The sequence below is a fragment of the Pararge aegeria genome, chromosome 27 (assembly GCF_905163445.1).
Source record: "Pararge aegeria chromosome 27, ilParAegt1.1, whole genome shotgun sequence".
Lineage (NCBI taxonomy): Eukaryota > Metazoa > Arthropoda > Insecta > Lepidoptera > Nymphalidae > Pararge > Pararge aegeria.
This window is the reverse complement of record NC_053206.1, coordinates 813,323-840,732: the sequence shown is the minus strand read 5'-3', so window position 1 is coordinate 840,732 and position 27,410 is coordinate 813,323. Positions and strand designations below refer to the sequence as shown.

General features: G+C 38.7%; 1 protein-coding gene across 1 annotated transcript; it reads right to left on the bottom strand.

Annotated features, from left to right (window-relative positions):
• Positions 1-5,250: 5,250 nt before the first annotated feature.
• Positions 5,251-26,248, bottom strand: LOC120635773 (zinc finger protein 431-like). The gene is made up of 15 exons (XM_039906927.1): positions 25,965-26,248; positions 24,963-25,097; positions 24,050-24,169; positions 23,161-23,306; positions 21,868-22,002; positions 20,859-20,976; positions 20,105-20,209; positions 19,251-19,402; positions 18,542-18,601; positions 12,742-12,858; positions 11,150-11,281; positions 9,356-9,427; positions 8,116-8,332; positions 6,538-6,684; positions 5,251-5,463 (listed from the first exon to the last, which is right to left on the bottom strand). Exons 1-15 carry the CDS (start codon positions 26,112-26,114, stop codon positions 5,329-5,331), a joined length of 1,941 nt encoding a protein of 646 aa, XP_039762861.1. The 5' UTR covers positions 26,115-26,248; the 3' UTR covers positions 5,251-5,328.
• Between the last annotated feature and the right edge of the window lie 1,162 nt (positions 26,249-27,410).

The following is a 27,410-nucleotide window of genomic DNA, read 5'->3' as shown; positions in this document are numbered from 1 at the left end:
ATATGTTAACGATCTGATTGGGGTACTTAGAAGTGCTTAAATGGGTTGTCATATAGGCACAACATGCATTAACAATCTCAGCTATGCTGACGATATGGTGCTTCTAAGTCCCTCAATTAGAGGCCTTAGGCATCTACTATGTATCTGTGAACAATATGCTAGGGATCGTGGCCTGAAGTATAATGTCAAAAAGACACAGATGGTGGTGTTTCGTGCAGGTAAAGGTCCGGAGAATATCCCGTTGGTTTTCTTGGATGGGATTCCTATACTTAGGTATATAGATTCAGGTACTTGGGGCATCTCACTGAAGATTTACGTGACAACCTCGACATTGAACGTGAACGTAGGTCTCTGGCTGTTAGGTGTAACATGCTCGCACGCCGTTTTGCAAAGTGTAGTGAAGAGGCGAAGCTGACACTGTTTAGGACATACTGTCAATGCCTCTATACGTGTCAGCTTTGGTTTAACTACAATAAAAATGCACGTAGCAGTATCAGAGTGCAGTATAATAACGCATACCGAATTCTGATGAAACTGCCTAAAAACGTAATCCTTGGTGTATGCTCCGAGTACCCGGAGAATCCTATTGTAAAGAGCTGGCTTGCCGTGCATCGCGACGGAAACAGTAAATAGTAGGTTAAACGGGTACGAACCCTCTTTTGGGGTAATTTATTATAATTTATTTGTATTTTTTTTATGTTTTCATTTCATTTATTATTGTTTAGATCTTTTAAAATACTATGCTACTTTTTTACGTGTACGGTTTTACCTGAATTAATAATATAATATTATATAATAATTTATTCACAAGAATGTAGGTACATACAGTTTTTAAAATGTAAAGTAGTTATTATAATATTTATACAAACAAATGCGTGCCTCACAAATTATATTGGTGTGTATGTAATAAATGTATGTAATGGTGCCATTTAAAATATACTGTCCCTGATTTAGGTAAAAACCTGTATTACAGGCGACAGTGCTCTCCTTAAATTGTTGTTTCGATGATTGAGTGTATGATTGTGCGTATGTGAGTTTGCGTCGCGTAGGTAATTGTGCTCGCGTATATGTTTGCTTATACAAGATAGTTATTATATTAAGTTATATATACATATATAAATTTGTTTTGCAGGTGTATGTGTGTGTTTGTATGTGCGTGTGTGTGTGTGTGTGTGTATATGTGAGTTAGAGTTTAACATATTAATTCGATCCTAAGACTTCCAGAAGAATTTCAGTTTCAGCATATGATTTTGTCAGTAGCCACTCTTTTACACATTTTTTACAGTTAATTTTATTTAGGGGGTATATATTTATATCTCTATTGATTTTATTGTAAATTCTAGAGCTAATGATGTAGTACTGCCTCCCAGCTAGTTTACTTTTGTGCCTTTCTGTTTGAAAGATTATGTCCCCTCTTCTTTTATGTTGGCTTTTTACGTAAGTAGTAGAATTATGTTTACGAATAATAGTTTGAAGAATAAAAAGTTGGCGAACTGATAGAACTTTACAATCTCTGTATAATTCTGTAGTGGAATACCGAAAAGGTCTATTAGTCATCACTTTTAGGATAGCCCTTTGTGCTCTCTCCAACTGTAGTAGCGTTGATTTATGACTGCCACCCCAGACAGAAATGCAGTATAAAAGTAAAGACTGAACTATTGCATGGTATACCATAAAAAGAATTGATTTATTTGCTGATGACCTAAGATTTCTGAATATGTATATTAGTTTCCTTATTTTAGATGTTAAGTTAGATATGTGCAGTTTCCAGGACAAAGTGTTATCAATTTGCAGTCCAAGATATTTTATATTTGAAACATATTCTACTGTAGGACAGGCGCAATATGTATTTTCTAAAGAATTACAGATATTCGCCCTCACTATGCATTTATCAATAGGAGGTTGAGTGGTTGTGGATGAGGAAAAGGTAAGGAATTTAGTTTTAATAACATTTAGGCTAAGTAAGTTTTACAGTTAACCAATCGGTAACCATTTTAAGTGCATTCTCGGCATTTTTAAAAGTATTCTCCCACGTATCTCCTGTAACAAGCAGAACGGTGTCATCTGCGTAAGCTATTATTTTGCAATGAGGAATTGGAAGGCAGCAAAGATTATTTATATATATATAAGGAATAGCGTGGGGCCTAAAATGCTGCCCTGCGGGACACCATATGTAAGAGGCATATCATCGCTTCGATGTTCAGTTACCGTAACTTGCTGGGTACGATTCTTTAAGTAATCGTTGAAAATATTCAGTGCTATACCTCTTACTCCTATTTTATAAAGCTTAGTCAGTAGTATGGGTACAGAAACAGTGTCGAAGGCCTTAGATAAATCAAGGAAAATGCCGACGCATTTTAATTTTTGATCTAGTAATCGATTCAGTTAATCATAGAACTGCGTCTTCAGTACATTTTCCTTTTCTAAAGCCGTATTGGTTTGGTGACAACAGTTTATGTGGTTCTAAATAATTAACTAGTCTATTATTCAACACCTTTTCTAAGATTTTAGACAGAGAGGTTAGCATAGATATAGGTCTATAATTGTTTACATTGGTTCTATCACCATTTTTATAGATTGGAATAACTAGAGCCTTTTTATAGGAGTCCGGAAAAATACCCGTGACAAGAGAAAGATTACAAATTTTAGTGATTATAGGAGCAAGCGAGGCAAAGCTAGCCTTTAAGACTTTTGATGGAATCCCGTCCCATCCTACCGCACTATTTGATTTAAGGTTCATAATAATGGTTTCTATTTCTGTTACGTTTACTGGTAGAATTCCAAAAGAATTTACAGGAGAGAGGGTATCAACTATGCAGTTTTCTGGGGAGTAGTTTGGTTGTAAGAGAATCTGAGTTGCTAATCTGCTTCCTACTTCTACAAAAAAACTATTTACATGGTTAAGAGAAGTTTTATAATCAGTTTTTAAATGTAACAATTCTAAAGCAGGGGAGGATGAAGGATAAATATTTCCAACCTTCTTAATTACATGCCAGGTTCCTTTCGTGTTGTTTTTATTTTTTTCGAATTCAAATTTTTCGTAATTTCGTTTAAGTCGCTTTAAAAGATTATTGCAAAATTTTTTGTATCGGTGGTATGTAATTTTAACAGTATCATTCTCAGTTGAAGCCTTACATTTTTTATATAAACGATCTCGATGTCTAATGCATCTTAGGAGCCCAGGGGTAATCCATGGTTTAAGTATAGTTTTTTTTCGTGATGTACGACTTTTTTTTGTATTAGTCTCAATAATGCCGCCGAGGATGTTAACTAACTGATTTACAGCGATGTTAAGGTCTTGAGAATCTACTAACTTATTAAAATTTAAATCATCTATGCTCTGTTTGACTTTAGCGAAATCAATAAAAATACGGTCGATTGTACCATGAATTCTTGGAAATTGAATGTCCAGGGATACAATTTCTGGAGAGTGATCAGTCACTGTTGGATCTAATACCAGTGTGGTACTTTTATATCGTGTTTTGAGTAGAACGTGGTCGATACAGGTTTTGTCATGCGTTAAAAAGAAGTGCGATGGCAAAAGGCCATGGCTACAAATTAGGTTTAAATACTCGTCCGATCGACTTTCATTGCTCAATTGAGAAATGTGTAATTAAACAATTATTATTATTATAGTAAGGCATCGTAAGAACGCGCCTACGTGTTGAGTCGACTCTTATTATTATTATATCGTAGCTTTAGGTTAAAGTTGGCGGAAGAAGTTATCACGATCCACTTACAATTATGTAAACATATATGTATGAACGCTTCATAAGTGCCTGTGATAGGCCTACATGAATGAAGAATTTTCGCATTTTTATTTTATAGCAGATGAAAGATGTGCCCAGTTGTGGGACGCTAAACGATTAATTCTTACTAACATTATAAATGCGAGTGTTTTTGTTTGTATGTTTGTTTCTCGGTGTTAAACAGTAACTAAGCGAACAGTGAGCTTATGGAAATTAAGCTTAATTTTTATGATATATCATGGAATTTCGCAAAGTAACGCCTGCTTCTATCCAATATCTACTAAAAGCAGTTATTAGTTTAAGCTGGCAGTTTTGTATCATACTAACTAGATAATAATAGGTTGGGGAAAAATTCTTTTCGCATTATAGTATGTATAAACTTGTAATAAAATCTCTTTGGCTATACTATTTGTATTTGGCTGGTTTTGGTATCATTAAAAGTTTCAATTTTAAAGAAGATAATTCCAAATTCAAATTCGCAAGCCGCGAAAAAAATTTGCTATGTTTATGGACCAGTGCAGCGTTTGTGAGAGTGGCAAAAATTTGTTTCAGGCGTTTTCAATCCGGAAATTTTATGTCAAAAGTGCACGTCGCTCTGGTCGCCCTATTACGGATAAAATGGATGCCATTTTTGAAAAAGTGGAGCAAGATCGGCACATAACGTAGCTGAAGAACTGGGAATTGACCACAAAACAGTTTTGGCGCATTTGAAAAAAACTGGGTACACAAAAAAGCTGGATACTTGGGTACCTCACGAGCTCACTGAATGAAACCTAATGAACCGTGTACTCATTTGTGATTCTTTATTACGACGTAATGAAACCGAACCATTTTTGAAGAAGCTGATAACTGGTGATGAGATTTGGATCATGTACGACAAGAACGTGCGAAAAAGGTCGTGGTCAAAGGCCGGTCAGGCTTCAGACTGTGGCGAAACCCGGGTTAACTCGCAACAAGGTGATTCTGTTTTTGGTGGGATTGGAAGGGCATTATTCATATGAGCTGTTACCACCAAACTCTATTGCGAAAAACTGATGAGATTAAAGCAAGAAGATGAGAGAAAGCGGCCGGAATTAATCAACAGAAGGGGTATGGTTTTTCATCATGATAACGCTAGACCTCAAAATTTAAGAGAGTTTGGCTGGGAGGTGTTAATGCATTCGCCGTATAGACCTGACCTTGCACCTTCAGAATTCCACCTGTTTCAGTCTCTTCAGGATTCTTTAGGCCAAAACTACTTGTCGCGGTTTTTTGATCAGAAGCCCCAAAATTTCTATAGCAATGGGATTATGTCCCTACCTACAAGATGGCATAAAGTTATCGAACAAAATGGTACCTACATACTCTAGTTAAATGTAAATGAACTATATCAAAAACTGTTTTGAATTTTTCATTAAAAATGATATTTCTCATTCAGTGAAACTGTCTCTTTTGAGAATAAATGTCTTAACATAAATCATAAACGTCATAATCACCGCTATTTATGAATAAAAGTCATGACAGTACAAAACTATTTTTATTGCTAACAAAATACATGGTCTTTATTAACATTACAGATCATATCAAAGTCACTACCACGTCAGGGTCCCGCGGTAACTGTGAAATATTCGCACGGTAGGTTCTGCCTGCCCCACTCGAACATGATTGGGGGGTCTTCTTTGAAGACCTCCGCTTTAGGGGGTAGGACCTCGGGTGGTGGCGGCTTCGGCTTTATCTGGAAAAAAAAAGTTATTAACATCGTGTCCCAAAATTTGGTCTTGACGTCTGGTGACCCAAGAGCTATTTTATTTAGCCCAACGGCTAAGTCAATTCAAAGAGACAATAGTGCCAGCGTTTTGGGTACCATGCCCATAAGTGAACAGTTAGACGGCTTATATTTATTGTAAATATTAATTTTAGTTTGTAATCTTATATCTTTAAACGAGCAATTCTTGTATATATATGTAACTAGCTGTTGCCCGCGACTTCGTCTACGTTTGATTTAGTTTTTGACGTGGCATTAAATTTAGTTGTAGATCTAAAAAAAAGTAAAGTTTGTAGTATCGCTAAGCCTTAAATGAGGGGTTTGCTGCTGTCCGCTGAGGAGTTCTGTCCTCTATCTCCAACCACAGTTTGGGCCAAAATTAACACATATTATAACCTCTATACAAAACAAAAATAATTATTTAAATCGGTTATAATTTGTCGGAGTTATGGTGTAAAATCGTCAAACACTCAGCCCCTCTCCCAAAGGAACCGAGCTTAATGTCGGGATAAAAGTATCCTATATTACTTGTACAAAGTTTCATGCGGATCGGTTAAGTAGTTTTTGCGTGAAAACGTAACAAACAACATTTATAATATTAGTAGGGATTGGAATCTCGGAATCGGCTCCGACGATTCTCATGAAATTCAGTATATAGGGGGTTTCGGGGCGATAAATCGATGTAGCTAGGATTCATTTTTAGAAAATGATATTTTATTCGTGTTTTCCCGTAATAACCGATTTGGTGCAGACGAAGTTGCACGGGTCAGCTAGTATTTGATTAATAACCAACGTTTTTAGAAAAAATATATAAAAAAAATTTAGAAAATGTCTTTTTATTCTTGTTTTCCGATAATAACCGATTTCACGGGTCAGCTAGTTATTAATTATGTGTTTTGTAATTGGAATTATATTTAACCTAATAAAGACTACGATATTAAATATATTAAATATCATTGCCAGGTAGGAATTATTGTTTATTTGTTTCTTTACATTTTAGTTCCCTCATCTGGTATAATATGAATGGATGTTGGCGGCACCGACCTTGGCGCTTCGGTGCATCTTCAAGTGAACGAGTTTGACGTGCGTCCGCATCGCCGTCCGCTGCGCGAAACTGCGTCCGCAGTCCGCGCACGTGAACGGCTTTTCGCCCGTGTGCGTCCGGACGTGGTTCACCAGCGTGCTCTTAGCCTGGACCCAAAGGACACAGTGGACATATAATTCAAAATTCAAAATCTTAAACCTAAAGCTACGAGGGTTCCAAACGCGCCCTGCTCTAAGAAGAGCCCACAACAAACTTAGCCGGGTATTTTTTTTTTGTTATCACCATCTCACAGTAAATTTATATTAAGCTAGAGCAATTCACAGCCAAGCTTTTTTATCGATCGATTTTTCTTAAGTCTTGTGGCTGTCTCCGCGACACCAAACTAGATAATGTTTAAAAATACGACAGTACACCAGTGGGGTACACTTAATACAAGCACAAAAGCACTGCCTGCCCTAAAATTTTATGATTAACTCATAAAGGGAAAGGATCTTTATGCATGCCCAGGTCAAAAGTCCTATGCATGCCACTGCACACACATCGCCATCTAGCCCCAAAGTAAGCGTAGCCTATGTTATGGGTACTAAGATGACTGATGAATATTTTTTATAAGTTATGTACATAAATACTAAGAATATACATATAAACACCCAGACACTGAAAAACATTCATGCTTATCACAGAAACATTTTCCAGTCGTGGGAATCGAACCCAAGGCCTTGGACTCAGAAAGCGAAATCGCTGCGCCAATCGGTGTCATAGATGGCAACACAAAAAGTAAACAATAGTAGCATGATTTTCCGAGCGACCAAACTAGATGGCGTCACAAGAAACATTTTGATATAAACAAGTTACGAAAAATTTCTTTTCGTTGATTTCGCGTCGCCGAACTAGATGGCGCCACAAGGATCTTTGGAATCTAACATACGGATACCCTTTTTTAGATTTTTTAATCCTCCGACAAGGTCCATACCCACAATCATTTCCTACGTGGCATTGTATCGGAACTTTAATTCTTCTTTCAGTCAGTTTCAGTCTATGTCAGTAACCAAAAATTAGAAACTCCAAATATCCCCTGCCGGACCAGGGATCTCCCAATTGCAAGACCACAGCGTTCACCACTGTGGCAGGGGACTCGTCCAAAAATAGCATGGTTGTCACCGCGTTTGAGCGGATGCGTGAAGAAGCTGTAAACGCACATCCGCTCCGGCGTAGACGGGGGGAAAGGAGACGGCGGGAATATGCCGCACGTCTGCTTGCCCTAGTAGTTGTTGGGCTAGCTACCCGTCCCTATATGAGTCTCCCTACTGTCTGAGGGGGGGGTCAAGCTGTCCTGATGCCCTCCTCCTTAGCGTAGTAGCCCTGGCAATCAGCTGGGGTTGTTGGTAGACGTCTGGGAAGTATACAACGGGTTCCCCGGACGTCCAATAAAGCCAACGAGAGGGACATGCCGTGGTGGTTTTTAGTTCGGGTAAACGAGTCCCACATAACCTCTGACCTTCCCAAAAGGACAGAGGTAAGCATAAAGCTTTTCTACCACGACAAAAAAAAAAAAATGGTTGTCACCGCGTACTCACCCGGAACATCTTGCCGCACGTGTGACAGACGTGCGCGGGCGGCGCGCGCACTCCGCCGTGCACCACCTTCACGTGCTTCAGCAGCGAGGAGCGCGAGGCCAGCGCGGCGTCGCACTGCGCGCAGCGGTGCTCGCGCACGCCCTCGTGCTGCACGCGCACGTGCGCCTGCAGCGCGCCCGACGCGGAGAAACCCTTGCTGCACACCGGACACTCCAGCCTGCAACACGGCGGAATGAGTTGGGCGATCCGGCTCGAAGGACCACAAACTAGAGAGTCCGGCAATATGTTCATGGGCCTACTATGGGCCTCATAAGGCTCAGAGTAACTCAGCGGGCGATGGAGAGATGGGCTAGGAGTTTCTCTACGTGATCAAATCAGAAATGAAATCCGTAGGAGAACTAGAGTTACCGACATAGCTCAGCGACTCGCGAAGTTGAAGTGGCAATGGGCGGGGCACACAGCTCGGTGAACCGATGGACGTTGGGGTCTTAAGGTGCTGGAATGGCGACCCCGCACTGGTAAAGCGTAGGTCGGCCCCCAACAGGTTGGCAGATGACATCAGGCGAGTCGCTGGGAGCCGCTGGAGGCAAGCGGCCCAGGACCGTGCATTGTGGCACTTCCTACAAAAGACCTATGCCTAGCAGTGGACGTCCATTAGTTGAATTGATGATTGTGATACCAATATTTGTCAATTCAAAGCTAAATCTTCAAACAAAACTGAGTTCGGCAATCCGGCTCGAAGGACCAAAAACTAGTGAACAAGCTGCGTGCACTAAAACACTGCCTTAAAAAATTATATATCTCATAAATGATAGGATTGCCTTCTTCCTTATTTATGCATGCCCTGGTCAAATGCCCTGAGCACGCCACTGTAGCGAACCCAGCTCATAGTACAATAAACTCGCGAACTCGGCTCATAGGACCAAAAACTCGCGAGCGCGGCAATCTGTCCACGGTAGTGAAAAGATGGTGATAACTACCTTCGTGAACTTAAAACAGAAAATACTTTGCAAGTGTTCGGAAATCCGGATCGAAGGACCACAAAAATAATTAGCGTTTCATAACACCAAAACCTAGCGGCAATATGTACAAAGTAGTGAGGTGATAACTATCTTCTCAAACTTAAACCTGTAGGTACTTGGCAAAAGAGTTACCAGAACCTGCTCGGAGGACCAAAAACTAGCGAATCTATTCTCTTCTCTCTTAATCTTCTTTCTAGAATTGAATAATTAATACTCACTTTGGGGCTTTCGTGTCTTTATGCCTCCGAGTCCTCTTAAGGTGTTGTCGAAGAGTGTGAGCAGATTTGAATCTGTAACAAAGTAGATGTAACTTGAAATGAATTCATACATTATAAATACGAAAGTTTGTCTGTTTGATACCTATTTTGGGTTCGACCGCTGCACAATGATTTCACGTGTCGAGAACACGGGAAGGCACGCCTGTCAGAGTGTTGTCGGTGGTAAAGTGCTAACAGGACGCGGGAGTTGACGCCTGTTAGGGTGTTTTCTTGTGCTTGATTTTAGTCGCTATGTACAATTTGTAAGTAAATATATTCAATCTAACAAAATTAAGCTCTAAATATATCACATTATGATTTATAATACAAAAAAGCTTTGAACTATAACACTAATCAAGACCACACTCCATTACGAACGCCTTATTTTGGAATACTACGTTTTATAAAAAGTATAGTGCTATATAAGCCAAAAAAGCAAAAAAAGAAGAAGAAGTAGGGTGTTATCTGTGGTAAAGGGCTATGACGACGCTGGAAGAGACAGCTGTTAGGGTATTATCTGTGGTAAAGGGCTATGACGACGCTGGAAGGGACAGCTGTTAGGGTGTTATCTGTGGTAAAAGGTTATGACGACGCTGGAAGGGACAGCTGTTAGGGTATTATCTGTGGTAAAGGGCTATGACGACGCTGGAAGGGACAGCTGTTAGGGTGTTATCTGTGGTAAAAGGTTATGACGACGCTGGAAGGGACAGCTGTTAGGGTGCTATCTGTGGTAAAGGGCTATGACGATGCTGGAAGGGACAGCTGTTAGGGTGTTATCTGTGGTAAAGGGCTATGACGACGCTGGAAGGGACAGCTGTTAGGGTGTTATCTGTGGCAAAGGGCTATGAGGACGCTGGAAGAGACGGCTGTTAGGGTGTTATCTGTGGTAACGGTCTATGAGTACGCGGGAGGGGACGCCTGTCAGAGGGTTATCTGTGGTAAAGACCTATCAAGACGCTGTAAAAGACGTCTGTTACGGTGTTATCTGTGGTAACGGTCTATGAGTACGCGGGAGGGGACGCCTGTCAGAGGGTTATCTGTGGTAAAGACCTATCAAGCCGCTGTAAAAGACGCCTGTTACGGTGTTATCTGTGGTAACGGTCTATGAGTACGAGGTATGGAGGGTAGAGGTAAGGAGGATCATCTGTGTATATGAAAAAGTGTCGTCAAAATGTATTAAATTAGGATGGCGCCACATTTGCATCAAGGTAACTCTTAAAAGAAGCGCCAAGCCAAATATTGTTAGAGTAGGCTTGAAAAATAAACAAGGAAGTAAGGTTATATTTACCACAATATTTTGTACAACGTAAGTTGTTGAAATTCTCAATAATTAACTACTTTAGTCGATAATGACATTAAATTTTTTAACTCGGCATACTTCAATTCATCTACGATTGCTACATTCATACCATACCCTGTGCATCCACCAGCGCCGTTGTGGAGGATTTTTGAACTGTTATTTAGCGCAACAACTGGACACTTTTTCAACTTTTCTCCCATATAAGATGACTCTCCTTACCTCTACCCTCCATAGTACGAGGGAGGGGACGCCTGTCAGAGGGTTATCTGTGGTAAAGACCTATTAAGACGCTAAGAGCGACGTCTATAAGGAGGTTATTTAAGGTAAGGGGCTATCGGGCCGCTTGAGGTTCCTTCAGACTATCAAGACAATAATAAACATGGCGTTGGTCCTTCCCAAGACGAGCTCACAAAAAGCTATACTATTTCTAAAACTTAACTAGTCCTTGGGCTTACCTGACGTCGCACTCGACGCAGTAGAAGTCCTTCGAGTCGCTGTGCTTGATCATGTGGTGACGGATCTGGTTCCTCGTGCGGAACCGCTTCCCGCACTCGGGGCACTCGTAGTTCTTGATGCCTTGGTGTATCCTGCGAACAAAACATCATCAGCAACCCATGGCCTGATACACAGCACGGGTCTCCTCCCACAATGAGAACGGGGAGTTAAGGGTAGTCTACCACGCTGTCCCAGTGCGGATTGGTGGACTCCACACGCCTCTGAGAACATTATCAAAAACTCTCAGGCATGCAGGTTTCCTCACGATGTTTTCGCTCTGCCCAAACATGTACGCTCTGCCCAACAACTGTACAAGAGCGTCACTTACAGCTGATGCACCACGAGCCAGTTCTTATTGACGAAGCTCTGCTCAAACATTCCCCCCTCTTCTTTTGACCCACACAGATTCAAGGAGGTTGCGCGTATGTCCGCGGTGGTTCTCGCCATTGCTGTACAAGAGCGTCACTTACAGCTAGTGCACCACGAGCCAGTTCTTATTGACGAAGCTCTGCTTAAACACCCCCCCTCTTCTTTTGACCCACACAGATTCAAGGAGGCTGCACATATGACCGCAGTGGGTCTCGAAATTGCTATATAACAGCGTCACTTACAGCTGATGCACCACGAGCCAGTTCTTATTGACGAAGCTCTGCTCAAACACCCCCCTCTTCTTTTGACCCACACAGATTCAAGGAGGTTGCGCGTATGTCCGCGGTGGTTCTCGCCATTGCTGTACAAGAGCGTCACTTACAGCTAGTGCACCACGAGCCAGTTCTTATTGACGAAGCTCTGCTCAAACACCCCCCCTCTTCTTTTGACCCACACAGATTCAAAGAGGCTGCACATATGACCGCAGTGGGTCTCGAAATTGCTGTATAACAGCGTCACTTACAGCTGATGCACCACGAGCCAGTTCTTATTGACGAAGCTCTGCTCAAACACCCCCCTCTTCTTTTGACCCACACAGATTCAAGGAGGTTGCGCGTATGTCCGCGGTGGTTCTCGCCATTGCTGTACAAGAGCGTCACTTACAGCTAGTGCACCACGAGCCAGTTCTTATTGACGAAGCTCTGCTCAAACACCCCCCCTCTTCTTTTGACCCACACAGATTCTAAGAGGCTGCACATATGACCGCAGTGGGTCTCGAAATTGCTGTATAACAGCGTCACTTACAGCTGATGCACCACGAGCCAGTTCTTATTGACGAAGCTCTGCTCAAACACCCCCCTCTTCTTTTGACCCACACAGATTCAAGGAGGCTGCACATATGACCGCAGTGGGTCTCGAAATTGCTATATAACAGCGTCACTTACAGCTGATGCACCACGAGCCAGTTCTTATTGACGAAGCTCTGCTCAAACACCCCCCCTCTTCTTTTGACCCACACTGATTCGAGTAGGTTGCGCAAGAGACCGCGGTAAGTCTCGCGATAAGCTCTGCCCAAACATCTGCCTAAACACTCCCCCCTCTTTTTTGGACCCACACAGATTCGAGGAGGTTGCACATATGACCGCGGTGGGTCTCGCCATTGCTGTACAAGAGCGTAACTTACAGCTGATGCTCGACGAGCGAGTCCTTGTTGACGAAGCTCTTCCCGCAGTCGTCGCATTTGACCCGCCCCGACCCGGAGTGGTGGTTCCGCATGTGACCGCGGTGGGTCTTGTCATTGCTGCACAAATAAAACGAAACAAAACGAATAAAGTTAGATTCTTAACTTCAATGGGGCCCTCATGTAAATAATTTATCGAACGGGCTTAGTTCTGCTGCCTATGATTGCAAGCATATTATTCTTTAAATGAATTTTTCGATGACAGTTGACGTGGAGACTGTTCTCTGGATCTGTTTAGTTTTAATTTATTTGCCTCTAATGATTTTTTCTTTTTATTTTTTATTGTTTCAATTTTGTTTAATTATTAATAATCTTATACTTAAATATATTTTTTCACTGATTTTATATTGTTTACTTAGATTGTTTGTTTTTTTTTTTCATTTTTCATTTTTCCTTATTAAATAATATAATTGTACGCCCGGCTGTGGTTATACTGTTTTGAATACTTTTCTAGCCCTTGTCAACTGCCTTTCTATGTGTAAACAGTAAACAATAAAATTATTTAATATACCATATTCTATTCTATAGTTCACAGAGTAGGAAAAAAGGATACGGGTAAAATTAGGCCTGTTAAGGTTACGTTTGTTAGACTAGGAACTAAAATAAAAATATTAAAATGTAAAAAAGGCTTTGAGAGTTTAAATATTTACGTAAAACACGATTATCCTCAAAAGGTGCTTGAAATCAGAAAAAACCTACAGGAGCAAGTAAAAAAGGAAAGAGAGCAAGGAAACCAAGCTATATTAAGATACGATAAACTGATAGTAACTAAAAGAAATGAAAAACCACTAACGAATTCTCGATCGAACTTTGTACAGAAAAGACCCCTAAATATCACTCCTCCAAATACAAAACATACGGAAGAAAATCGAAACGAGCACAATACGTTCACAGAAACACAGCATAATAAAAAGAACAAAACAATGTCTTATGGAATACGTCATTTCATGCAAAACAAAAACACAGAAAGCATGACACCCGATAATCAATAGCAATTATTTATGAGTCCACGACTAAAAACCACCAACAACACTACAAACACTATATATAAAGGTAGAATACATAAAAAATCTCCCCCAGAACGGTTTGTCACCGCGGGGGTAGTAGACAAACACCCTCCATTAAAGAAAAAGTATTATATATCTACTTTTAACGTCAGATCATTAGGAAATGAAGATAGAGTCATACAACTAGAGCATGCGATAGCGAAAATAAAATGGGATATTATAGGTCTATCAGAAGTTCGCCGGTTGGGATATAACATGGAAGATAGAGGCCAATACATACTATATAGCTTCGGAGAAACGAAAGGAGAAAAAGGAGTCGGTTTTCTGATAAGAAAACAAAATCAAATTATAATATTGGATTTTATAGGTATAAGCGAGAGAGTGGCCGTACTTCGAGTGCAAATTGAAGGAAATATCTTCTCAATTATTCAGGTATATGCTCCTACAAGTGAAGCGAAGGACATTGAAATCCATTATTTTTACGAATGCTTGCACAATACAATTAAAAAATGTGATCTAAAAATGATTCTAATGGGAGACATGAATGCAAAGGTAGGACAGACAAATAATAATATGGGATTTATCATGGGAAAATACGGATACGGCATCAAAAACGAAAGAGGTGAATTATTTATAGAATTTTGTCAACAAAATAAATTAACCATAATGAATACTATATTTTACAAGCCTAAACAACTTAGATGGACATGGGAGTCGCCAAACGGATCCACAAGAAATGAAATAGACTTCATTACAACAAATGTCCCTAAGTCGATAGAGAATGTTAATGTCCTTAGCAGTTTAAAATTTCCAAGTGATCATAGGATGGTAAGAGCAACTTTAAATATTACCTGTCAAAAACGATCTAGACGACGATTCAATCAAAAGTCAGTAAAATATGTAGATATACCTAAACTTAAAGCATCACTTGCAAGCAAAATATTCAAAACATATTGGAATGAGACGGAAAACCCCCAAGAAATGTATGACATCATAGAAAAAACTATATTTGATAGCACAAAAGTATCTAAAATTACAAGTAGAGAAAACAAAAGGCAAAATATAATAAATAAGGAAGTGGAAGATCTAATAAATGAAAGACACGAGTTGAAGAATAAAAGAAATAAAACAAGAAAAGAAAAGAAAAAACTGAGCATGCTGTATAGAACTATTAATAAAAAAATAAGGGAAAATACTAAAAATTACAGACTACATATACTCCAACACTTACTAGAAAAAACTGGAGCAGTGAAGAAAGCTTATAAGAAGTTAGCCAATACGAAAATCGTCATGAGTCAGATAGAAACCGCTACAGGCTGTACCGTTACTAACAGAAATGAAACTATTCAGATAGCTACTCAATATTATAGAGCTCTATACAGTCAACAATCCCATACAAATGGTACAAAAGTAGAAACATACAATACGGACCCAGCACCACCGTTTATGGAAAGAGAGGTAGAGTTATCAATAAATAAATTAAAACATGACAAAAGCCCTGGACCGGACGGTATTAGCAATGAAATAATAATAGCTGGAAAGGACAGTCTTATTATACCATTGACGAAACTTTTTAACATTATACTTTATACGAAAAAACTACCGACTCAGTGGACATATTCTGAAATTTCATTAATTTATAAAAAAGGAGACCCGAAACAAATATGTAATTACAGGCCTATCAGTCTAACATCATGCATCTATAAAGTGTTCGCTACCACTTTATTGCGACGCATAACAAAAATCATAGATGAAAACCAGGGAGTAGAACAAGCAGGTTTTATACAAGGATTTTCCACAATAGATCATATTCACACACTAAAAAATATAATAGAAAAATACAAGGAATATGGAAAACCATTATACATTGGATTTATCGATTATTCTAAAGCATTCGATTCCATTTCCCATAATGCTATGTGGAATGCTCTAGCAGAACAGGGTATTAATAGTGAATACATAGACATTATAAAAGAACTCTACCACAAAAGTACATCTAGCGTTCGTATAGACACGGTCGGAATCCCATTTAAATTAGAAAGAGGTTTAAGGCAAGGCGACCCGCTCTCTTCAAAGCTTTTTTTAGCTGTCCTTGAAAATATATTCAGGACACTAAATTGGGACAACGTCGGGCTAAAAATATACGGTAGCTTCTTGTCACACCTGAGGTTTGCGGACGACATAGTACTATTTTCTGAAAGTTCAGATGGTTTACAGTATATGTTGGAAACATTAAATTTACAAAGTATGAAAGTAGGTCTGCATATAAATCAAGAAAAAACGAAAATTATCACAAACTCCACATGCAGTCAGATACAAATACAATCGAAAGTTATAGAATACGTAGAAGAATATATCTATCTTGGTCATCTGATCTCATTCCAAAACTCTATTGACAAAGAAATAGATAGACGAATCACCAATACATGGAAAAAATATTGGAGCATGAAGGAAATTTTTAAAGGAAATTTACCAATAAGATTAAAAACAAAAGCGCTAGAGACGTGTATATTACCATGTCTTACCTATGCATGCCAGTCCTGGCCCCTCTCAATCAGGACATTGAAAAAAATAAGGACATGTCAAAGAGGTTTGGAGAGGAGTATAGTTGGCCTTAAACTTAAAGACCGCATTAGGTGCTCTGATATAAGACGAGAGACCAAAGCAAGAGACGCCATAAAGCTAATTATGCAACTTAAATGGAGATGGGCGGGTCACATTCAAAGATGTCAAGATAGTAGATGGACAAAAATTGTTACCAACTGGCATCCCATGGATTGGAAGAGAAGACCCGGTAGGCCATTGAAAAGATGGGAGGACGACATCGCGAAAGTTGCGGGTAAGACATGGAGTACTCTTGCAAGGGACAGGTGCAAATGGAAAAATATGGAGGAGGCTTTTACCGCTACTGGCGGTCCTTACGTAAATTAGATAGTATAAGTACAATAAGGGCAATATATTACTTAGCTATGAAAACATTAAAATAGAAAATAAGAATTTAGGATTAAGGAAAATTGTATTTACTTAACTCTATTATATTTAGCCAGTAAGGTATTTAATTGTAAGGAATGTAAATAAAGCTTTATTATTATTATTATTATTATTATTATTCTATTCTATTCCTATGCGGTAAAGAATATACGCGATATGACCGACGTAGAAACTGCTAGACTGGTATAATTTAGTTATATTATGTCATATGGAATTTTACTTTGGGGTAATGCTGCTGATATTAGCACTATTTTCGTGCTGCGGAAGAGGGCTGTTCGTTCGATCTACATAATGGGTCCGAGAGAGTCATTGAGAGATAAATTTAAAGATTTTAAAATAATGACAGTGTCAGTCAGTACATATTTGATAATTTAATGTATGTTCATAAAAACATTTCTATATTTAAGAAAAAATGTGACTGCAATAATTTAAACATTAGAAGTAAGAATAAACATACAGTGCAATATACTAGGTTACATAAAATTCATAATTCGTTTAAAGGAAATTGCATACAATTCTACAATAAACTACCAATTGACATCTTGGAGATGTCTCTTAAAAAGTTCGAAGTTTGTATTAAACGTAAGCTTATAGAAAAGTTCTATTAATAGTATAAAGGTGTAAATTACAGCTCTGACCAGGTTGCTCTTCTAATACTTTTAAATGACATTGTGAGATGGTGATAACAAAAAAAAACACACGGCTAAGTTTGTTGTGGGCTTCTTCTCAGACCAGGGCGCGTTAGCTTTAGTTTATTAGCTTTAGTTTTAAGTTGACGAATGTATTTATCGCCATCAACACACTCCAATGTCCTATTTAACATGTTACGTACGCATCAAAAGTGCCATCTATGTGCCTATTTGAATAAAGAAATATTTGACTTTGTCAAACTGAAGGCGATGTTTAATAGTATTTATTTACTTTTATCTAAGTATTTATTATATGGTATATAGTTTATCATTATTTTTTTTTAAATATTTATTATATACTAGATGTATTTGTGTATATCGGTTTATGTATTACTATTCAGTTATTCGTATGTATTTATTTTATATTTTGTACCACCTGCAGTTACTTCTCCTCTTTTTTTTCCTAATTCTAAGTTTGCCTGGCAGAGATCGCTACTAAGCGATAAGGCTGCCTTTTGTATTCTACTTCTATTTTTATGTTTCTTTTTCTCTTGCATAATTCTTAATGTGGTGTACAAATAAAGAGTTATAATAATAATACTTTTAGGGCTAATCAAAAGCAGTCTTGAGGAAGCATTGAATAGACACAGGGGTCCCGGTTATTAACGTTCAAAGAATGTTATTAAGAAAGAAGCTATTATCTTTTGTTTATTTTATTACTAGCTGTTGCCCGCGACTTCGTCTGCGTTTGTTTTTGTTTTTAGAAAGACATGTGGCATTTCACATTCAATTTAGGTGTTATTCTATTGAAATTTTTAAGTTGTGTATTCCTATATAAGAAAAGTAAGTAAGTAATTATTTGAATCGGTTATCTTTATGTCATTCCCGCTCCCAAAAGAACTGAGCTTAATTTCGGGATAAAAAGCATCCTATATTACTTTTAATACCATCAGGAATATGTGTACAAAGTTTCATGAGGATCGGTTCAGTAGTTTTTGCGTGAAAGCGTAACAAACAAACTTACATTCACATTCATAATATTAGTAGGGAAGTAGGGATAATACCAGAGCACAAATAGATCTTTTTTTTTCCAGATAACCAAATTAAAAAACTCACTTTGACACTTTTCCGCAGAGATGGCATGTAAATACTGCTAAGACACCCTCGTGTTGAGATCTGTGGACAAAAACTAATATAAGTCTAGTGTAGATACTACTCGTATTTTTGTCTGGTTGGAGGCTTCGGCCGTGGCTAATTACCACACTACCGACAAAGACGCGCCGCTAAGCGAATTAGTGTTATGCTGCGATGTCACGTAGAAACCGATTAGGGGTTAGACTGCATCATCACTTACCACCAGGTGAGATTGCAGTGAAGGTCTAACTTTTAGTGATATAATAAAAAATACTCGTAACGCAAACTTGTGCGTCAGCGAACGCACCGAGGTATTCGCTCGTCTATAAATTAAAGTCAAGGGTAGTCGTTGACGATGACCGTTCTACATTGCGTCTGGAGCGCTAGATGCACTTGTAACGCACAGTGTGCGTCAGCAAACGCCCAAATGTTGTCGCACATCAACATATAGTCACCGGTAGTGGTTGACGATGGGCAGCCGGTCGAGCATGCGTCTGCGACACTGGACGCACTCGTAACGCAGTTGCGTCAGCGAACGCACAATTAATGTAGCACATTTACATATAGTCACCGGCAGTGTTTAACGATGGCCAGCCGGCCGAGCATCACGTCTGTAGCACTGGATGCACTCGTAACGCACAGTGTGCGTCAGCGAACGCACAAATGACATCGCACATCTATATAAAGTTACCGGTAGTGGTTGACGATAGCCAGCCGGTCGAGCATTCGTCTGCCGCACTGGACGCACTCGTAACGCAACGTGTGCGTCAGGGAATGCACCGACGCGGAGTACGCGGTGGGTAGGTGCATGGAACACAGCGAACACTTGTATGGACCGCGGGACTGAAAAAGAAAGAAATTACCTTCTTTACTACTAAACACCAAAGTTCTTAGACAAGTTTAGGAAATCTAAAGGCACTGGCGGTTTCCCGCGGTTTTTTGCAGATCCCCTGGGAACCGTTCGTTTTTCTGGAATAAAAAGTAGCCTATGTTCCTCTACGTTCCTTCAACTGACTCTACGTGTAAATGAAGGTGATTGATTGGTTGCTATGTTACGGCTTAAAGGACAAACAGATAAACACACTGTCGCATTTATTTATTTTTCCATCCGCTTGGTCAGTCAAATACATACTACTAATAATACAAATACAAGTGTTTTTATTTGTCCTACATGCGCTAACTGAACAACCTATTTCCTCGATTTTTGCCACTGAAATAGTTGAAAGGACGGAGTGTGACTATAAAAAAGATATTCTTTGGACGGCCGATTGGCGCAGTTTGCAGCGACCAAGCTTTCTGAGTCCAAGGCCGTGGGTTCGATTCCCACAACTGGAAAATATTTATGTGCTGAACATGAATGTTTTTCAGTGTCTGGGTGTTTATCTATATATTATAAGTATTTATGTATATTATTTATAGAAATATTCATCAGCCATTTTAGGACCCGTAACACAAGCTACGCTTACTTTGGGGCTAGATGGCGATGTGTGCGTTGTCGTAGCATATAAATAAATAAATATAAATATTAAGACAAGGTTCACTCACCGGGCTATGCTTGAACATGTGGTTTTTCAGTTTGGCCTCGAAGTTGAAACCTTTGAAACACAGATGGCATTCGAACGGGAATTTTAGTTTCACTTTGGTCTCCTCCTGAAAATAACTGCCGATAATGAAACAAGTCTTTATGTAATTTAATCCCCACTTTTAGATGTAACTACAGTGCACGGGTCTCCCCCCACAATGAGAAGGGTTAAGGCCGTAGTCCACCACGCTGGCCCAGTGCGGATTGGTGGACTCCACACAGTTTTGAGAACATTATGTAGAACTCTCAGGCATGCAGGTTTCCTCACGATGTTTTCCTTCACCGTCGAAGCAAGTGATATATAAATTACTTAAAACGCACATAACTTAGAAAAGTTAGAGGTGCGTGCTGGGATTCGAACTCATATCTTAGAGTTCTCAAAGGTGTGTGGAGTCTACCAATCCGCACTGGGCCAGCGTGGTGGACTACGGCCTTAACCCCTCCTTATTGTGGGGGGAGACCGGTGCTCTGTAGTGAGCCGGTAATATGTTATATAAGGAATGAGGAAAGTTAGGAATGGGTAAAGGTATAGTATGTTAGGAAAACATCGTGAGGAAACCTTGATGCCAGAGTTCTCCATAATGTTCTCAAAAGGCGTTAGAGCCCACCAATACGCACTGGGCCAGCGTGGTGGACTACGGCGTTAACCGTTCTCAATCCAGGAGACTCGCGCCCTTAATAGGTTATTAATGAAGAAGTTAGTATTTTAAAACGTACCTCTCTCTGCTTCAACTGTTCCGCGGGGTCCAATTTGATAATCCTAATTTTGGTTTCGTCTATATCTATGGGTTTTCTTAAAGCGCTCCTCTTTGGTTCAAAAGCCTCGAATGCTGTGCTGGAAAAAGTTATTTTCTTAAAAAGACTGCCTATTTGAGTATTTTTTTTTATTTGCTCACAAGGGAATCTCTGTTCCAAGTTTAAAGTGAATTATCAAAGTGATAATAATCATTAAAGCCCGCCATCCCGCTGTGTAGCAGTGTGGTGGGTCTGTCCTCTATAAATAAACATAATATGAGAAGAGGCAGAGGCCTAAGCCCACAGTGGGACTCGGATAATCATGATGATCAAAACCCCACATATTGTATTAAATTAACGATATGAACAACTCAAAGTACCAGGACAACATAGCTACTAAGGAGATGTGTTCATTTAACCAACTTTTTTACTTTCTTATGTATGTTCAAGTTTAACTCTGTAATTTGAAGATATATTTGCAAACAGATTTTTTTGATTTGATTAATACACTTGTATTATTAATTCAAGGTCTCATTTAAATTTCATATAAATACTAGCTGTTAGCCCGCGACTTCGTCCGCGTTTTATTTTTTATTAAAGCATAAGTTGTTTGTTGTCGTAAAAAATAATGGGTGAAGATTTTAAATAAAACTTTTACAATTAAGTTTTGTTTAGGTGTCCTTAATTTTTTAAATCACAAGATGATATAAAAGATTTTTTCTCGAATAAACGTAGCCTAAGTTACTCCTTATTACATCAGCTGCCTGCCAATTCAAATCCCATCAAAATCGGTCCAGCCACTTCAGAGATTAGCCGGTACAAACAGACAGACAAAAATTAAAAAACATTGTTATTTTGGTGTATGCACCGTATATATTTTAATACATATAGTAATAAACGGTTATGTCGTCGTACCGTCTAGCACCTACGTCTTGTTCTTATATGAATGGCAAACATATATGGCACTTGGTCCTTCAAGCCGGATACTCACTCTAAATTGCCGTCTTTTAAGTTGACGTCTTTTCTTTTGGTTTTAATCTTTTTCTTTACTTTCTTCTTCTTTTCTTTCTTCTCTTCTTTTATTTCCGTTTTAGGTTTCTCTTCTTCATATTTTATCTTGTTTGTTCTGCAATCATACAATTATTCAAGGTCAATTTGATAGGGCATTGCAAATGAAAATTGACCAATTTCTCGACCGAGCTATTTAACATTTAAAAATTGTACCCCTATTTTACCGATAGGGGTGATAGTTTAGTGGTTTAACCCCGGGTTCCCTTTCGGGGTACCGAGTTTGATCTCCGGAACGCGCCACAAAATTTTCGGAGTTATGTGCGTTTTTAATTAAATCACTTGGTTAAACATTATAACAGCGGCGATAGCCTAGTCATCTAGAATGAAATTAAGCTTAATTTGCTATACTGCGCGGGAAGCAGGAGAATCTGTATGGTGTAATTTATAGTTTCTTCAATCCGTATACTCAACACCAAACAGATCCTCGGCAATGTACCCTCTACGCACGTTTCACTCCGAAATCTCAGGAGATGTTGACGTGAAAATTTCGCCAAAGGTTTAAAAGGCGACTAATTTGATGAAATGAGAAACCGATAACCACTTGTGCTATGGGTACTAAGAAAGCTGATCAATATTTTTTTATAAATATAATACACATTAACACCTATAATATACAGAAAAACACCCAGACACTGAAAAACATTCAAATTCAAATTCAAAATTTATTTATTCATGTAGGCATATCACAGGCACTTATGAAGCGTTCATACATACATGTTTAAATAATTGTAAGGGGATAACTACTAACTAACTTCGTGCGCCAACTTAAACCTAAAGCTACGAGGGTTCCAAACGCGCCCTGGTCTAAGAAGAACCCACAACAAACTTAGCCGGGTAATTTTTTTTTGTTATCACCATCTCACAGTAAATTTATTTAGCTATGAAGCTAGAGCAATTCACACCCAAGCTTTTGTATCGTTTAAGTAATCCTTAATATTATAATAGGATTGTTCTGTAAGCTTACGTTTTATATAAACTTTGAACTTATTGAGAGACATCACAAAGATTTCATTTGGTAATTTGTTATAAAATAATATACAGCTAGCTGCCCTTGAATGAATTTGCAATTTTGTGTAGCCTAGTATCATGTTCATCACACAAATATTTTCCAGTTGTGGGAATCGAACCCACGGCCTTGGACTCAGAAAGCGGGGTCGCAGCCCACTGCGCCAATCGGCCGTCAAACATCAATGTTACGCTATGTTAAGCTCACCTAACTACTTCCAAAGGTACATTGTCATTACAGTCGGAGAGTATGGCTTCATCTTTGATGGAGATGTCATCATTGTACAAGTTCACATCTCCGTCTTCGGTGATGAGGATATCGTCCAATTTCGTCTGTATCAGGGGCTTCTCGTGCTGAAAAATATAATCAAAAGATCAGTGGCGTGCACTTCATACATGCACAAAAGCACTGCTTACCCTAAAATTGATATATAATTCGTTTAGGAGGATTTATGCCTTTTACGTGCCAGTGCCAGTGCACGCCACTAAACAAGATTAATTAAAAAAAAACGAAATTAAAAAAAAAAAAAAAATTTCCTTTCTTTTTACTTTGTCCAAGGCAGTGGTTTCGAATTCAAATTCAAAAATGTTTTATTCATGTAGACCTTATCACAGGCACTTATGAAGCGTTCATACATTTAACGTGTTACACTAATGTTAGTGATGGTGATAACTGCGTTTCGTTAACTTAAACACTTTTTGCCAATGTATAGAAAATATGTTGTCAGCCTGAGCAAAGATTCTAATGAGCTTATTATTAGAATTATGGAAGGTTTCGCAATAATATAATTTGTGAATAAATATGACAAGGTAGAATGGAAGCAGCCAGCCTCGCTCTCATCTCCCGCAAGATAGGAAAATGATTGTAAATGTTGATGTTGGAAAAGAGCAACTACTGAATTTCTTGCCGGCTCTTCTCGGTAGAATCTGCTTTCCGAACCGGTGGTAGAGTCACAAAAACATACATACTTGACGTTTCAAAAGTGCTTATAAAGTAGGCCTACTTGAAATAAATCAATTTTGAATTTTTTGAATTATATAGTTGGTGAATGAATATTACAGTATTGATTGAACTCAGACAGGTTTTGTATTCTTACCTCTAAAACTTTATGATAGCCCAATCTGCTTTTTCCCGAATCAAACAAGAGGGTGGGGCAGGTACCTAGGTGGGGGCTCGCGTATTTCGTTAGTTCTGGATCAGCGCCATCTATTGGAAACTGGAACAAGATTGAACTAATTAATTTCTAGAATATAAATATACTACAACAATACACACATTGCCATCCAGCCCCAAAGTAAGCGTAGCTTAGCTGTTATGGGTACTAAGATCACTGATGAATATTTTTTATGAATAATATACACAAATACTTATAAAAACATTCAAGTTCATCACAAAAACATTTTTCAGTTGTGGGAATCGAACCCACGGCCTTGGACTCAGAAAGCGAAGTGGCTTCCCAATGCGCCAATCGGCCGAGAAATTAAGAAAAGAAAGATATAAGAGCACAGTCAAGGTAAATAGAGGTTTCAATTTGCCAGATTTTTCGCTACATAGAGCTCTCTTCCAGGCAACCAAACGCGTAAAAGGACGTAGTAATTTAGAGTTCCGGAACGATTTCACGTAGAACCCAATTACGTGTATAGTCTACATACCCCTAACAGGTTTGCCAAAGGCTTCCCAACCTGGGTGACGCGGACGAAGAAAGTATACAGGCGCAACGCGAGGCGCTTCTTATGTACTTCACAAAAAAATCAAGAAAAATAATATTTTTCTAGCGTTGGCGTGAAAAAATTCTTAACTAGTAAAAAAAGGTTGGCAACCCCTGCCCTAGGTCATTAGAACCCATAAAACCGTTGCATGTTTGATTTTAAATTTACGAATGTAGTTATCACCATCATATCACTAAATTTACTATGGGCATATATGAATAAAGAAATATTAAACTCCCAACTCAGATTCAGATCAGACAGAAGTCTATAGTCTAAACTTTGGCTTTGAGATCAACTCACTGGGGCACATCTGCTGTGGTAGTCATACAGCATGGCATGAGCTCGGAGCACCTTCAGCTTGAACCGTACACTCTTAAAAAGCAATGCACTGCATTCCCAGCAAATCCATTGCGGTAAACCGTCCGACTCTGTAACCTGATAACACAAGGATTTTGTTAAATAGATAAAGAAATGTTGTTCAGTGTTGTAATTTTATAATATACTTAATTAAAGGTGGTTGGATGCGGTAATAGCCAAGTGGGTAAGGCGTCGGCTTGTCTTTCACGGAGACTGAGTTTGAGCAACGCAACACTGACCTTTAGGACTTGTGCGGTTTAATTAAAGCAATTTAAATATCACTTGCGTTAAACGGTGAAGGAAAACATCGTGAGGAAACCTGCATCCCTCAGAGTGCTCCATAGTATTCTCAACAGCGTGTGAAGTCTACCAATCTGCACTTTACTAGAAGGTTTAGACTACAGCCTAAACCTTCTCACCCTCATTCTGAGAGAAACCTGTGCCTTGTAGTTGACATGCAATGCATGGGTTGATGATGAACTTGAGGTTCATAGCTGAATATAAATTTATTGTAAGATGGTGATAACAAAAAAAAAATTTACCCGTCTAAGTTTGTTGTGGGCTCTTCTTAGACCAGGGTGCGTTTGGAACCCTCGTAGCTTTAGGTTTAAGTTGGCGAACGAAGTTATCACCAACCTTATAAATATGTAAACATTTATGTATGAACGCTTCATAAGTGCTCACAGGCACTTATGAAGCGTTAGCGTTAGCACAGGGCCTACATAAATAAAGAAATTTTGAAATTGAATTTGAATTATATTATTGTCTAAAATCCACCGTATATTTACTGGTCACAACGCTCGTGGTACGGTGCGTTTATTGAACATCTGAATGCACGTAAATAAAACTTGAAAAAATCAACATTTTTTTCAAAACTTCGAACTTTAACTAAAGTAGCGATAATGTTATGTATAACACTAGTTATTAAATACACGGAATACTCACAATAATATCAGCTAAATCGATAAAAAGGCCACAAAAGGTTCCGATTTTCGTCATGCGTCTATCGGTTGAAAGGCAACAACGGCAAATCGCTTTTCCGCTCTCCAAGTCAGGTTTGAGCTCGCTTTCATAATTCGATGTAAATGCGGCCATTTCAGACAGTTATTTAGTAAGAAAATCATGAAATTTCTTTAAAAATTAAGTTGTAAACAGCACTTAGACAGTATAGCATCAGTTGTTTGGCAGTGTGAGTTGACAACTGAGAACTGAGTATTTATTACTATTTACTAATCTGTGCAATCTGCGCGTGTGCTATATGGAGGGTAGAGGTAAGGAGAGTCATCTGTGTATATGAAAAAGTGTCGTCAAAATGTATAAAATTAGGATGGCGCCACATTTGCATCAGGGTAACTCTTAAAAGAAGCGCCAAATGTAAATACCGTACTATTTACTGTTTACGAAATAAAATCACTTTAAACGCACGTTTGGTTATAATAAATCTGTAAGGTTATATTTACCACAATATTTTGTACAACGTAAGTTGTTGAAATTCTCAATAATTAACTACTTTAGTCGATAATGACATTAAATTTTTTAACTCGGCATACTTCAATTCATCTACGATTGCTATATTCATACCATACCCTGTGCATCCACCAGCGCCATTGTGGAGGATTTTTGAACTGTTATTTAGCGCAACAACTGGACACTTTTTCAACTTTTCTCCCATATAAGATGACTCTCCTTACCTCTACCCTCCATAGTGTGCTACCGATAAAATTGACGTCTGACGACCAACTGACAGACCCATGATTCTTATTTTTTATTTGGAAAAGGCATAGATTTCCAAAGATCGTAGGTATTGATTAAAACTACTAATTACTTAATCGGAGGACAAAAACATTCTTACGGATGCATCGATAAACGAACCTTGGAAAACACTATAGTTCCTCTTTGTTGTAAAATTGTAGTTTGTATGTTCTTTGGCAGAAGTAAAATTGATATAGTGTTCATATTCCTTGCTATATCTTTTCACATCAAAGCACTTAAAAGTTTACAAACTCAAATTCAAATTCAAAATTTCTTTATTCATGTAGGCCTATCACAGGCACTTATGAAGCGTTCATACATAATTGTTTACATAATTGTAACGGGATGGTGATAACTTCGTTCGCCAACTTAAATCTAAAGCTACGAGGGTTCCAAACGCGCCCTGGTCTAAGAAGAGCCCACAACAAACTTAGCCGGGTAAATTTATTTTTTTGTTATCACCATCTTCCAGTAAATTTAAATTAAGCTATGAAGCTAGAGCCATTCACACCCAAGCTTTTTTATCGTTTAATGTATCAGAGTGTAAGAAGTACTAGTAGATAATGGGTTATGTCGATATCCCTGAACGAAAATGAAAGCCCTATGTTCATTGGTTTGACTTCCAATTATGCAGTAGTT